The 15,933-nt window shown below is 47.1% G+C and overlaps 1 protein-coding gene across 4 annotated transcripts in view; it reads right to left on the minus strand.

The window, feature by feature from the left end:
• The window catches only part of PPP1R12C (protein phosphatase 1 regulatory subunit 12C), a 39,161-nt gene extending 24,878 nt beyond the window's left edge, over positions 1–14,283 (minus strand). Inside the window, exons 1-2 of one of the 4 annotated variants that reach the window (XM_053361978.1) lie at positions 13,776–14,283; positions 11–141 (exon numbers count right to left, since the gene is read on the minus strand). In XM_053361978.1, coding sequence (XP_053217953.1) covers positions 11–141; positions 13,776–14,147 — 503 coding nt within the window. In that variant the 5' untranslated portion in view covers positions 14,148–14,283. The remainder of the gene's footprint in view (positions 1–10; positions 142–13,775) is intronic. The other 3 variants (XM_053361980.1, XM_053361979.1, XM_053361981.1) reach the window with 3 other exon arrangements.
• Positions 14,284–15,933: the final 1,650 nt, after the last annotated feature.

Consider the following 15,933-nt stretch of genomic DNA (forward strand, 5'->3'; position numbering starts at 1 on the left):
CCAAACTCACTGTGCAATCTCAATGTAGCCGCAGGAAGCAGCGACGTGCAGCGGAGTCCAGCCCTCATTGTCAGCCTGGTTCACGTCGGCTCCGTTTGCCACCAGAAATTCCACCACCTCCATGTTCTCATCAATGCAGGCCTGGAAAAGACAGAAGACTTGTCGCAAGGAAGCTCCCAGCTCCCCGTTTCTCTCTCCTCCACAACAGGGCCAAAGCTCAGTGGCAGAGCGTGTTCTCTGCACACATAAGGTCCCGGATTCAATACCTGGCATCTCCATGTTGGGAAAGTCTCCTGTCTGTCTGAAACCATGGAGTGTGGACAATACAGAGCTATATGGACCAATGGTTTGATGTGGGTGGAACACAGCTTCGCATGTTCCTAAGGAACCTTCGCTCCCCTGAGCAAAAAGAGCACTTCCCTATTGTTCTCCATTGCCCAACGCAGCACCTTGCCCTCCTTTCCTGGTGCCACAAGGAAATGTCCCATTGCACCACTGTCCCCTAGACATGCAATGCAGACGATGACTGAAGCTGGCAGCCCCTAGCAGAAGGGCAGTGAATGCCACAAACCCCTTCAGAGCTTTTTATTTGCCACATGGTAGGCTAAATAAGGGACGCGGGTGGTGCTGTGGGTTAAACCACAGAGCCTAGGACTTGCCGATCAGAAGGTTGGCGGTTCGAATCCCCGCGACGGGGTGAGCTCCCGTTGCTTGGTCACTGTTCCTGCCAACCTATCAGTTCGAAAGCACGTCAAAGTGCAAGTAGATAAATAGGTACCGCTCCGGCGGAAAGGTAAATGGCGTTTCTGTGCGCTGCTCTGGTTCGCCAGAAGCGGCTTAGCCATGCTGGCCACATGACCCGGAAGCTGTACAGCGGCTCCCTCAGCCAGTAAAGCAAGATGAGCACCGCAACCCCAGAGTCGGCCATGACTGGACCTAATGGTCAGGGGTCCCTTTCCTTTACCTAGGCCAAATAACACCCCAGCCGCCTGGGAATTTTATAGTCAATGGTTTGGGCAGATTTCTTTTTTCGAAATTCCTCCCCCAGTGCTTTACTTTTCTGCCAATAAAAATCCTTCCTTTTCATAGACTCATTAGTAACAGTAAATGGATGACAACTACAAATACGAGGCAAGCTTGTCAGCTTCAAAGCTGCTTTTAATGTTTTCCAGGTGTTTATACCTAGTGAGTATGAAAATGAGCATATCCGGCAAAGTTCTTTCAGCTGCCAACATTTATTAGTTTTCAGCACTTTTGTTTTCCTCTTAGATTTAAACAAACAATGTATAGGAAAGCACACCCAATTGCCATGGAATTTTTTTTACATGTACTGTATTGAAATACAAATTGCTACATGATACCACATTCAAACCACAAGAAGTAAGTGTGCTTTAATTTCTCCTCAGATCCTCCGGGTCAAATGTTTGTGGTGTATTAGGACAAAAAAGTGACATGCGGATACTTTTTCTAAGGCTTTGTTTACCAGATAGAAGTAAGATAAGCAAGCTAAATCTAATCTTGGGATCAGAAAAAAATCTGATGCAAACCACACACACACACACACAAATACTATGCAAACCATCCTAATTTGCATAAGAAAATCTTCCCAGTTCATTCCCCCCCCCCCCGCCCAGGAAAATCCCCACCCCTACTGGCAGCCTGATTCGCACAACACGCTCCACCAAACCCTGGCTTAGCAACTTTGCTCGGGCTCCAGAAGAGGAGCTTGCAGCCGCTTTCCCCCTTCCTGGTCTTTTCAACTGCTGTGCTAAGCCGAGCCAAGGTTCGTCTTAGCGCGTTGCCTGAGCTGGAATTTGCGGTTAAGCTCTCTCCTCGCTAACCGTAAGCTGTAGCCAAGGACAAACCATGAAGAGAGGGCTTAACCGGTAGTCTCAGTTCGGACGGCACACTAAACTAAGCCTTGGCACTGCAGCGAAAAAAGACAAGGCAAGAGCGAAGCAGCTGTGAGCTCCATTCTGGGAGCCTGCACAGTCTCCAAACCAGCTCAGTGCTCCAAAATGCGATGCCAATTGGTGGCGGGGAGAAATCCTGATAGGGAGGCAGGTTTTAGGTAAACATCAAGAAAAGCTTCTAATGCTAAGAGGATTGCAGCTCAGGAACAAGCTGCTCAGGAAGGCCACACAATGAATTCCTGGCCATGTAGGGTTTCAAAGAGAGGCTGGAAAGACAATGCTGTCATTGGGCAGGAGGCCTGACAGGATGGCCCACAAAGTCACTGGTATTTGCACAAATACAGGTAGCCTCATGTGTTAATAGTTAACATGTGTTACGGGTACAATATGATTTAATTTTATAATGTAGGGCCCAATGCTGACCAGTTAACCCTGTGCATTCTTTTGCAAAAATCCCCACCACAAATGGTAGGCAGGAGAATCCAGCTACTTCTTGAGCAAGGAGGGAGAATCCTGCCTTAATGCTTTTCCTTATCCACAGGTGAACACACCCAAAAAAACTTTCAAGAGAAAAATGGGTGGCGGCAGCTAGTAAGCTGAACATTTGGGGAAGAGAGTAGAATATCCTTTGGTGTCCAGGCCCCACTCCCACCCCTGTTGCCGCGATCCATAAGGGAGTCACATGGCGGCATTATCACCATCTCTTTAAAAAGGAAGGAAGAGTGCTTCTGTTTGCCCTTTTTCTTTTCCCCCAAGAGGACAGATAGAGGGATGGTGACCAGATGCAAAGGAGGGCAGACCTTCTGTACCAACAACTGCCTTGCAGAAGGGGGAATTTAACAGATGTTGCTTCTTTCATCTCTGCATGACAAGCTGTACACCCTCCTGAAATTACTCTTCAGGGATGATAGGAGCCATAGCTGGGCAACATCTGGAGGGTCTCAGGGTCCCCACCCCCTGAATTAAAGGGGCAGGAAGCAGGTCTTTCCGATATTCCAGGAGGATGGTCATACACGGGTAAAATAACCTTTAAATACTTGGTTGTAAGTTCAGCTGGACTTACAACCTGGGTGCAGACATCATTGGGCTTCAACCAGTGGGCCAGGTCTCCTAATGGGATGCAGTCAGATAAGGGGAACTATAGCAGAGCCACCAGCAAGACTTGGTAAGAAATTCTGAAGAGGGTCCCCAAAACGCATATTTGGCTAAAATGCACATCCCAGGTCTGAAAAGGCCAACGCAGCCCATTCCCAAACTTCACTTGGGACAGTACTGACACAGCAAGCACCCTCTTCCCTTTCTCAAATGCACAAAAAGTGTGTCTGCTATTTACTGCTCTCTGTGTGCCTTCTAATCTTAAGGGGTTGGGAGAGAAAGCTGCAGGAGGCACCAAAACTCTGGCATTACATCTCCCTGGCTTGGGAAATGTATCGCAGTGCTAGGGCGGCAGTGGATAAGCAGCAGATGCTGTTTGTCACTTGGTTGCTCATTTGAAGGCAACTTCATCTCAGCCCAGCTGAGATGTGGCTTTTCCCAGCCACGCAATAAAAACAACAGGAAACATGGGCATAGCACTTTCAAGAGTTCAAAGCCGTTCGTGCGCATTGCCTATGACAAGGTAAGTTTATTACAATGCCCCATGTTACAGATGGATGAACTGAGGCTGAGAGAGAGAGGGGGGCCACCCAGTAAGTTCACTGCAAGATGCAGGATTCAAACCAGGCAGTTCCTGATTCACAGCTTAAGTCTCTTGGTCTCTATGCAACATGAGCTCCGCTTAGAATGTTTTGATGTATTTTATACAAGTTGCACAGGGGAGTGGTTGGTCGTTTGACTTTCAGTTTAGCACAAGTTAGGAGCTGCCAGTTCTTGAAAAATGTGTCTCTGCTCCACTCATTAGGCGGCACAAGTCCCCCGGTGCAGGCAGGGCAAAGTGAAATGAGATATATCACATGAGCAGATGGAGGAGACCAAAGAAGGACCATAGCTTCCCCACTCACAGCACAGTCCATAACGGCGGTGTGCTCGATCCAGAAGCCAAACCATGTTTTGCTGTTACACCACAACCAGCAAACTGTGGTTTGTACATGCCCTCTAAATTGCAATTGAAAGCCACAGTTTGCTGGTTTGGATGCAACAGTGAGCCGCAGTTTGTCTTGGATCAGATACAACATCAACTGGGCTGCACTCTAACCGGGGAACCGGAGTGAAATGCCAACTGTGGCTTGGGCCAAAGATGAAATAATTACATTAGAGATGGAACAATACATCAGGGAGCACACAAACAATGCTCTTTTGTGTAGCGTCAACCATAATTTGGTGGCATTATGTGCAAAGGAGAGCCGCATTAAATCCACCTAAAAATGCAAAGGGGTAACCAGCTTTTCTTTTTTTAACAACAAAAAGATTAAATTCAGATTCTCACGGATCTACATTCTATGCCGAACAGCAGATGTGTTGCAGGATTCCACATGCTCAAAAAAAGTGTCACAGAGACCTGCAGCCTCTTTTGAGCAGTAGTTTAAGTATACTTTTTTTTGGGGGGAGGCGTTGTTAAAGGAAGAGAATTTGGACCAAAGAGCCTTTGATGTCTTTTCGAGTGCCAGGAATATGCAGCTGCGATACTTTTCTGCTTCCAACACAAAAGACGTCAGAACTGAAGGCAGCAGCTTCTGCTAGATTTCATCTGCCTTTAATAACAGGCTTTGGATTTGCAGTCAAGAGACCACGCAGAATAAAACTGGTTCAGGCAACAAGCGACAGTTATGTGGGTGTATCGTATCAAGCAGCCTTGAAGTAAGAATTTGGGTCATCTTGAGTTATTTTCAAAAAAGAGAAACACCAAGTGAATGAAAGCATGGAGAACTAGGAGATTAGACACCGGAGTCCTCTCAGAAAAGTATTAGGGAGAAAAGACTCCTAGGTTCTTTGGAGAGAGTTGATTTAACCATCTTAACCTACAACAACTACCCTGATTAACAGCAGCTCTCTAGGATCCTAGTCAGAGTAAGGCTTCTCCCGCCATCTGATGCCTTAACTGAAGATCGGATATGCAGGTAACACATGTGCTCTACCCAATGAGAAATGGACCCTCCCTGAGGCGGAAGGCACATTGTTCCACATGTGGTGGAACTGTAAAAAGATCAGTGTGTTGGGAAATGATACAGGGTGCCCAAAATTTTTTCAAAGAGGGCCTGATTTGATGAACATGCATGAGGGCCGCCATGCGTGTTGAGCTTTTGGGGGGGATTTTTACCCCAGAAAATAAACTGCCACAGGGGCCGGATTAAGCCCCCAAAACAGACTTTGGACATGCCTGATCTATAACAAACTTAAGAAAATGTTTAAATGCTCTTTCCCTAAAAAGCACAAAGCCTTCCTGCTAGGAATTATGGGTAACAAAATCTCAAAGAAGTTCAGGAGAGTTTTCATGTACGCCACAGCAGCTGCCGGAATTCTAATTGCAAAAGGCTGGAAGGGAGAAGTTATCCCATCCAAATTAGACTGGTGAAATAAATTGAGGGAGTATGCTGAACTAGCGAGACTATCAGTAAGGCTACAAGACGTTACAGATGAAAAATTTACCAGAGAGTGGGATATATACAGAGTCTACCTAAAAGAACACTGCCAGAATATCAATCCGTTGGCAAGTCTTGATTGAGTTTCTGCATGTAATAAGGCAACTTTATAAATTTAAAGTAATTAGAATAACGTAGAGAAGATAAAGCTAAGTGTGTAACTAAAGAATGTAATTTGGGAACACAATGGGGAGATCGGAGGTCATGCCGAATCTAATAGCAAATTGATGTACACAACAAGTATCAACTATGGAATGTTTGTTTATTTTTACTTTGTCTTTAACATCTATTGACTATTTGTGTTATACAGTCTTAAAACCAATAAAGCAGTTAAAAAAAAAGAAAAGAGAAATGGTCCCTCCCTGACAGTCTGCATTTGCTAGTGTGAGAAAGAAAAGAAACATAAGAGACAAATCACACAATCTAGCTTAAAGTCAGCTAACGTAGGGCTCTCCAGAAGTTGTTGGGACTCCAGCTCCCATCAGTCCCAGCCAGGATGGTCAAGGTCAGGGATGATGGCAGCTGTAGTCCAGCAACACTGGACAGATATCAGGTCAACTATCCTTGATCTGGGACACAGGTGGTGCTGTAGTCTAAACCACTGAGCCTCTTGGGCTTGCCGATGAGAAGGTCGGCAGTTCAAATCCCCGTGATGGGGTGAGCTCCCGTTGCTCGGTCCCAGCTCCTGCCAACCTAGTAGTTCAAAAGCACACCCAAAAAGTGCAAGTAGATAAATAGGTACCGCTCCGGTGGGAAGGTAAATGGCGTTTCCGTGCGCTGCTCTGGTTTTGCCAGAAGCAGCTTAGTCATGCTGGCCACATGACCTGGAAAAACTGTCTGCAGACAAACGCCGGTTCCCTCGCCCTGTAAAGCGAGATGAGCAGCGCAACCCCACAGTCGTTTGCGACTGGACTTAACTGTCAGGGCTCCTTTACCTTTACACCTTACCCTTGATCTAGCCTGTTGCTTTTAAAATTCTCAAACCATTTATCCGGGATAATCACTGTGTTTAATCATTGTGTTCAACTTGGGCTCCAAGGCTGGGTTTGGGTGAACCTTGGTTCAAACTGCACCCACTCTGGACTTATGACTGGATCCCCTGAAGAGAAAGGGACGCACTGGAATTTCTCCCTGCTCCCACCTTCCATTGCATGGGCTTTGGGACAAAGGAGACCCCATGGCGTCATCCTTGCCCGCAGCCTGGGTGCAACTAGGCAAGGAGTTACTAGGCATGGAGAAAGATGCTGGCTGTTTCACCCAACCAGCTGAGCACTGATATTAATAGCCACTGCCTGGAATGCAAAGATTTCATTTTCCACAAACAAGAGAGACCGGCTGGTGTTGGCTGAAGCTCTTCGGAAACATTCCCTGACTGGCTGTGCTGCGAAAGAGCTACATTTCTCCTTGTTAGGCCCTGCTTCTTCGCAATGAGTTCAGGAATCCTCCTTCTCAAGCTCTGCACCTCCACTTTAACCCCACTGGAACCATGAGAGGCAACACGGAGGTAAACCGTGGCCAAGTCTCTGCCACACCCCAAGTCTCTCCTCTCGGCAGCAGCCCCCACCTGAGAAAAGTCAAGGGAACCGCGTATATTTAGAAGGTACATTCTTTGGAATTCAGATGGGAGCTGACTTTTATTTAAATTTGTTTGTTCCAAAACTGTACCTTCCAAAAGCCCTTCGTCAGGGAAATATTCATATTTAGAATCTAAATATACAACTAGTCCCCTGATGAAAAGCCCTCTATGGCATAAGATGTGTAGGGTCTTCTGAATTTTGATGATAGTGTTGGTATATCTAAATGCATTAGCCTTTCTGCCTTTGCACTGAGGATTCTTCTAACACATTAGGAAAACCTAATCTGATACTCTCTCATTTCTAAGTACTTAGAAGACAATTAAGCACTTGTGGCAGAGCTATACCAAATGAGCAAGATTTACATAATTTTGAAAAAATCAAACAAGAGGCCATAAGGGGTTCTACAGCGGCCATCTGTGAAAAATTCTCCATTTTTGTTCTGGCGAGGTATGAAACAGGATGAAACCCAGGAGATATTGTCTAACCACATGAAGTGTTTGGAGAAATTGTTGTCGTTGTTATGCGACAGTGGCCATCATTCATGTGTGCACATCTATCTATATCCATTTTACATGTAGATTTGTTTAGTCATGAACCACCTTTTATATTAAATTTTTTGGAGTTCCTGCGACCCATTTTGAGATTTATTCCTTGACATCTACTAGCCTGAGCGAAAGCCAGTTATCTAACCCATGGCAGGTCTGCAACGAAGGAGAGTCTCCTGCCCTGGTTCTCCTTTCCCGTTCCCTCTTCTGAGAAGAACATAAGATAAATAAACAAAACAAAAAACTTAAGAATCCCATGCCTGCCCGTCGTGCTGCCTATTTATGGCTACACCTTGGAAACTGGTCCCGCATCCAACTCCCAGGCTTATTTTTTCCTTTCCAAAATCCAGGGAAAACACGTTGCAGAAACAGGCTTCAAAATCCACCACACTCCCTGCCGTTCTCAGAACGTGGTAGAGTAAGTTTGGGCCGTTCCAAATTCTGCCCTGGCCAGAAGCCAGAGGAGCATCAGAGGCACAACCCGGCAGTGAGGACAGGCACAAGGATAACTCTGGGAACATAAGGCGAGCAGAGGACTCACGGGTTTGCAAAGAAACAAGAGGACTCGAAGCCAAGTGGGAGGCAGCTAGAAGACAAGACTCTCGGTTCAGCTTAGAAAACGAGAAGACAGCAGCAGTTCAGTGGGGCCATGGGTGCCCCATTCTCCAGCCAGGCATTGTGAAACAAATAGATAAACCCTACCTATGTCTTTTATTTGTTTGTTTGATAGTTGGTTGGTTTTATGCTCCACCTCCGGCTAACAACCTAAACCTGTTTAGTTTATGGACCCCTACATTGGTTCATGCACACAGTAAGAATACAATATTGAAGCCATTACAAAGGATTGCAGCAACTTTGACTAAGCTTAGCATTGACAATTATCCGTAATGCCATCATACGGAAACCACTGCCACCTTACTAAAATCACTACCACCTATGATCCCAACACCTGGACAAATAAAAAATGTGTTTCGCTTTCATGCAAATGTTTCCTGTTGTGGGGGCCAACCGGATGTCAGCTGACCATAAATATGGATGGACATATGTAGCTGTTAGAAGAAGGATGGGGAAACTGTGGCCCTCCAGATGTTCTTGGACTCCAGTTCCCATCATGCCCGACTAGTGTCCACACTAGCTGAGACTGATGGGAGTTGGAGTCCAACAACACTGGAGGGACTGCACATTCCCCAGCCCTGCACTAAAGATACCTGGGAATTGAATGGTTAATGAAGAGAACGCCCTTAAGTATAAGATGAATGTTGTTCTCCCCACCTCTTCATCCTTTACCACTGGGAGAGAATGACCGGCCCAAGGTCACCCAATGAGCTTCACGACGAAGTGGGGATTTGGACTCAGGGCTTCCAGGTCCTAGTCAGACACTCTAACCACTAGACTACAATACACAGGCTCTTTTTCAAATAAAAGATTCCACACAGTGATTACTCAGGAGTTTGCTTTTAAGAAAAAGTTTCAATGCAAAGTTAACCCGAATCCTGCTCCCAGGAAAATGTGGATTCCTCAAACTGTATAAATGAAATTGGCGGAAAATAAACAGGTTTGAACGTAGTACATCACTTATCTTGCTTCAAGCTGGTCACAGGGAGAAGCGAAGAGCTATAAAAAACGAATACCGAAGAACTACTCCAACACCACAGGAAACCCTCCTCAACCTTCCCACTGGCTTCTGAAATTTCACAATGTTAAAGACTAGAAAGTTTCATTTGTGTGTGTGTTTTTAAAGGAAGCCAGTTCCAGCCCCCGCAATTCCGTAACTGTGGGATGCACAAACTTTCAGTCTTCAAAGTGCTTCAGTACCCTCACATCTCAACTCACTTCTATCACATCTCCATATTTCTATTTTGAAGCAGGATTAAGTGAGGCCAATCTCTGCAAAGCCACCTGCGGAAATCTTAGTATGTTAAGTGCCCCCACCATGCTCTGTGGCTTGGAGATCTGCTCCAAATCAAAACCGTTTCTGAAAGGCTTAGCAACCCATTTGCTGACGGCTTCCTCCATTAGGGACCCGGGTGGCACTGTGGTCTAAACCACTGAGCCTAGGACTTGCCGATCGGAAGGTCGAATCCCCACAACATGGTGAGCTCCCGTTGCTCGGTCCCAGCTCCTGCCAACCTAGCAGTTCGAAAGCACGTCAAAGTGCAAGTACAGTGGTACCTCGGGTTAAGAACTTAATTCATTCTGGAGGTCCGTTCTTAACTTGAGGTACCACTTTAGCTAATGGGGCCTTCTGCTGTCACCGCCGCCCGATTTCTGTTCTCATCCTGAAGCAAAGTTCTTAACCCGAGGTACTATTTCTGGGTTAGCCGAGTCTGTAACCTGAAGAGCTGTAACCCGAGGTACCACTGTAGATAAATAGGTACCGCTCTGGTGGGAAGGTAAACGGTGTTTCCGTGTGCTGCTCTGGTTTCACCAGAAGCGGCTTAGTCATGCTGGCCACATGACCCAGAAAAACTGTCTGCGGACAAACGCCGGCTCCCTCGGCCAGTAAAGCGAGATGAGCACCGCAACCCCAGAGTCGTTTGCGACTGGACTTAACTGTCAGGGGGCCTTTACCTTTACTTCACAGCCCCCCCGATTATTTCTAAATCCTAAGGTAGAACCCCTCACATGGGCAGAAGCTGCATCTTCTCCCTAGACCAGGACTCATTCCTTTCACCACCCCCCACTCTGCCAGAGTTTGACAGACTGGTGTTTGGAGATGGCGAGAGGATGGGGACCAGGGCAAAGAGCCAAGCAGCATCAAGAGAATGAAGTAATGGAAAATTATCCAGGAGTGTGTATGTGGGGCGGGAGAAGAGCATGGAAGGGGACAGCAGTCCCAGAGCCTCCTAATGAGAAACCCAGGAAAGGGAAATGTGTTCCAGGCCTAACTGATCTTCCGCACATTGCTATACTGTGCACACTTTGTGGATGATAAATCTGGTGGGAACTCCAAAGAAGGGGGGGCATAATGCATCCACGCAGCCAACAGAATAACATCAAGACTAAGGCTGCAATCTTGAAACACGCTTACTAGGGAGTAAGTCCCAAGGAGCACAGTGGGATTTACTTCTAAGCATACGCAAGGCTCAGTTAACACACTGGAACTGTGCCTTGGACTCGCACTGTCTCCCCGCAGTTAAAATTCCCTCCCTCACTTCCTGGTTCGGGCACAGCATGGCTTGCCATTTCATCTGAAAATGGCAAATACATTTCGGCTGGACCAAGTAGCGATGGAGAGAACTACAAGGGGAAGGAGGGAAGGCATGACACCAAAGCAACATCTGGATGGCCACACCATGGTTTGGGTGTGACCAAACCATTCATAAACCACGAAGCGTTCATACAGGATATTCTGCTAACCTCAACGTAATATGAGCCTGGTGAATCAGGCCAATGGTCCTAGTCCAGCAACCTGTTCTCACAGTGGCCAACCATATGCCCCCATGGGAAGCCTGCAAGCTGGACATGAAGCACAACAGCACTCAGTCCAGCTGCAATTCCCAGCAATTGGTATTCAGAGGCATAACCTGGTGCCTTCCAAAAACATATATAGGGCACAACATTTGGCAAAGGCTGATTTACATTGTCAAGCACAGGATACAGGCTTGCATGCAGTCATCCCCCTGGATACCTGTAACTATTTATTCTGTCATTACCAGGTTGGGCACTGCTTTATTTTTGGGTGAAGACAGAAGCAAAGTAGGTGTTGAGCAGTTCCATCTTCTCTTTGCCACTCAACAGCAGTTCTCATGCAAAGGACACTTGCTTGTTCTTCCTCTTGTTTTGAACACAGCTGAAGAAACATTTTTATTATTATTTTCAATCTCTCATGAAAGCCGGAGCTGATTCTGAGCTTGGGCCCACCTGACATTCACCCTGCAACTGTTGGCTACTTGTGTATACACCTCCATTGTGACTTCTCCTTCCTTCCATTTCTTATACTGTACATGCCCTTCTTAAATCTCAGCTCATCGGTAAACTCCTTATGCAGACACATCCATTTCTTTAGTTACATTTCTTTCTTGCTGGAATTGTCTGCACATGTGCCTTCAATATTTCACCCCCATCCACCTTGGACTCACTTTCTTTTGAGAATTTCTGACCATGGTATCTCACCCAGCAGTTCCTTAAACTTTCTGAAATCAGTCCCAAATGCATGTCTGACTACACTCAGCTTTCCCTTGCCTCTATATCATGAAACCCAAGAAGCTACATTCTTTTCCTCCCTAGGTTTCCTGTACTTCCACTTCACTGATCAGTTCCCAACCGTTGGTGAGGACAAGGTCCAAAATAGATGACCCCCTTGTTGCTTCTTCTACCTACTGGAAAATGAAATTGTCAATGAGGAAACGGAGGAATTTGTTGGACTTTACATTATTAGCAGTTTGAGTTTCAATAGATACTGTATTGGGGTAGCTGAAGTCTACTATGACTACTATATCTCCCCTTTTTGAATGTTTTGTAATCTGCTGTAGGAAGGCTTCATCCAAGTCTTCAGTCTGGCTTGGAGGTTTATAGCACACAACTACAGTAAGCTCACTGTTGCTTCCCTCTCCTACAATTTTTACCCATATACTGTACTCTCTATCTATTCACACATTATATACCGTTCTCAAAACAACAGCCTGCAGTTAGGTGGTTCCAAAGTCCTACGAGCAGACTGGTAGCTATTAAAGTGTGGTAGAAAATAGGTTTTTCCCACCCTTTTTATTTATGCTTACAAACATAGCAAGGTTTCTGATCTGTGTTATCATTTATCCAGTAAAAGAATAAGAGATGGTGGCATTTGATCTCTCTATGATGGTGATGGAACTAGCAGCTTAACTTTGTACAGTGGAAGTGACTTACATCACTAGGTGAAAGGTGGAATTATATTAAGAAGGAACATAGGAAGCTGCCTAATATCTATTCAGACAATTGGTCCATCCTGCTCAGTAATGTCTAAACTGGAAGCTGCTCTTCAAGGTTTCAAACAGCAGTCTTTCCCAATTCCACCTGAAATTGCTGAAGTTTGAACCAGGAATGTTTTTCAGGGAAAGCACTACAGCACCTGTATCATCAGCACAATCCTACTGATACATAGAATTTGGCACATAATTTTTGACATCTGCTGTGAAAATAGAGCTTAATAAACTGGACCCGAGAACCCTGGGAGAATGATGTCAGCCAAGACAGGCACTATTGTGACAGAGTGAATGGTCACTGGTGCAACTTGGCAAAAAAGCAGAATGTATGTGTGTACCATATAATTTATCAATTAATCTAGTGACCGAGAGCAATCTCAGGCCAGAAGTGATTGAGATGTGCTTTACAACCTCCTTGAGGATGTTTCCACAGGCAGTGCAATTTCCATTTACTGGGTAGCTGCTACATTAACATTTATCATGCAGAGCATTCTTTAGCCGTAATCACATGCCAAACTGGGGGATCATCAAACCTTCATTTTAATTTCACAACTGCTAGCCTCATATAATGCAATTTTTGCGCATGGACCTGGAGCAGTATTCATCTTACAGAGAGCTGTTGGGGTTCAAACCTACCCAACCATTAGCCGATAAAAGGGAACAGATCCTTCTAATTTCACATGAGCCTGTGTGTATGCGTAGAGAGAGATAGGGTGGAGCTGGTTGCAGCTGCTTAATGGCAGAAAATACATACTCTGCAGATGCTCAGAGGCCATCCTTATACACTTCACAGCCAGGCCTTGGCAACAGTAAAATAAGGGCTCGGGAGCATTTCTTAGATGCCCAGAAGTACTCTCATCATATAACCCTAAGCCAAGCCTTGACATTAGTTATACCAAAGCCGGGGCTGCAGGCAGGGGGCTTTCTACACCAGCCTCTCCCAAACTTTGGCTGTATAGTTGTTGGACTCCAGTTCCCATCACCCCTGACCATTAACCACGCCAGCCAGGGCTGATGCTCGCTGCAGTCTAAGAAGCCTGACGTGCACCAAGTTGGGGGAAGGCTGCTTCACACGTCTCAACGGGGGGGGGCACTCTGCGCACGTTCAGAGGCACCCTTTTCCGCTAAGGGGTTACGTTTCCAGATTTGAAATTCTGTCGCTTATTTCGGCCAGGGGAAAGGAGAGAAAAAAGCTTAATGGGAAGGCGGCAAAAGCAGGGAGAGGGAGGCAGGGAGCTGCCATCGGGGCGCCGCGTACCTGGTGGAGGGCGCTGATGCCGTCCGCGTTGGTCCCGTTCACGGCGCCCGGGTCGGCGCTGAGCATCTCCCGCGCCGCTTCCAGCTCGGCCCCGGCGCAGCAGGCCAGGAACTCGGCGGCCGCCTCGAAGCGGACGGCGCGGGGCCGAAGCCCTCTGCCGCCGCCGGACCCGGAGCCCATCCCCGCCGCGGGCACAGCCTCGCTCTCGGCCGCCACCGGCAGCCCCGGAGGAGGCGGGGCCGGGCACAGAGAAGCAGCCGCTGCTGCTGCCGCCGCCGCCGCTGCCTCGGCCTCCGCCCAGGCTCGGAGCTGCTCCCGCCGCCGCGCCCGGGCTCCTTCCCCCTCGGAGAGGGACAGCAGCGGCGCCGCCATTTTCCCCCTCCTGCCGCTGCTGCCGCCGCCAGCCCGGCTGGGCGGCCCTCCCGGCCCAGCTCTAGCTCTGGGCTGAAAAGCGGCGGCGGCGTCGACGCCTCTCGGCTTCCGTATCGGAAGCAAGAGGGGAGGGGGCGGCGGCGGCAGCAGCAGCAGGGCGGAGGATGTGGGAAAGGGAACGGCTGCCGCGCGGCATGACGGGAAGTGCAGTCCTCCAGACGTCGGGGGCTTCCAGACATTCTGCAATTCCCATCAGCCCCACACGGCACGGCCAACGGCAGGGAATTGTGGGAGTTGTAGTTTCAACGACTGGGAGGTCATTTCCACACACACACCCCAAATCTCTAGGGGAAAATGCGAAAAGCACAACCTAAGAAGTGCGGGTGGGGATGGAAAGCGGGGGCACTTGTTTATGCCGTTAAAACCACGAGAAGAAAGCAGACCCTGGTCGTGATTGCAGGCGGAGAGCAGCAACTATGCGGCGAAAAGCCCTGGCTGCTTTGTCTCGGGGGTTGCAGTACAAATCATTAGCCCTACGTTGCCAATTACGGATGTAACAGTGCGCAACTCTCAAACTTTCCATCTCTTTGGGGGAAACGAAACAGATGTGTGTGGCATGGTGGGAGATGAGCCTGAAGTCCCCCCCCCCCAAGTGCTCCTGGGAGATGGAGTTTAAAAGAAGAATTTCCACGGGATTACCATGGAAATATAGTAATAATAATAATAAACCCTGACTGCAGGTCTTCTATCAAGGGTGTTGCTGCATTCCAGCTACTATTACTATTATTGTTTATTTTATTTTACATTCTACCCTTCCTCCCAGGGCAGCATACAAGCAATAAACAAGTAGGCATCTAGAAACATCTAAAAACAATTCCTATACTGTACAGATCCAGACTGGGGAAGATCTCTACTCAAAAGGCTTGTTGGAAGAGGAAAGTCTTCAGTAGGTGCTGAAAAGACAGCAGAGACTACACTTGTCCAATGTTTAGCGGGTGGGACCAAAAGTCAGGGAGGATGGGAGCAGCAATCAAATAACATCCGAAGGCTCACAGGTTTCCCATCCTTGTACAGTGGTACCTCGGGTTAAGAACTTAATTCGTTCTGGAGGTCCATTCTTAACCTGAAACTCTTCTTAACCTGAAGCACCACTTTAGCTAATGGGGCCTCCTGATGCCGCCACGTGATTTCTGTTCTCATCCTGAAGCAAAATTCTTAACCCGAGGTACTATTTCTGGGTTAGCGGAGTCTGTAACCTGAAGCGTCTGTAACCCGAGGTACCACTGTAATGTAATATGTAGCATAATATATATGAAGATGTGGAGTATTGTTTAGCTCACCGACATCTCCATAATGAAAGCCCTACATGTGTTGCCTTGGAAATGAGAGTGGAAACAGATTCACTTTCAAATGCTGACAGGAACTGGTGGGCGCTGTGTGTGTATTTCTCTACCTATTTCCTATTTCTGAGCCCTCTTTATAGACTTTATGGAACCCTAAGGAAGAGGAAAGACTCTGCAAGTGCCCACAGAAATATGAAAAGAATGGGGTCACACTATGTCAGCCCTAATCAGCATCTAAGCTTGAGCTGGCTTTCAACTTCCACAAGATATATAAAAATAATAACAGAAATGTCAACAGATACAGCATCACCACATCCCTAGAGAATCACAGCCAATGCCAGTTTTAATTTTTACCTGAATTTCAGAGGGGGGCTGTATATACGCCATACACGCATAAAGCCCATGACTTCCCTCACAGAATCCTGGGAACTGTAGTTTGTTAA

Source organism: Podarcis raffonei, chromosome 13, assembly GCF_027172205.1.
Source record: "Podarcis raffonei isolate rPodRaf1 chromosome 13, rPodRaf1.pri, whole genome shotgun sequence".
NCBI classification, from domain to species: domain Eukaryota; kingdom Metazoa; phylum Chordata; class Lepidosauria; order Squamata; family Lacertidae; genus Podarcis; species Podarcis raffonei.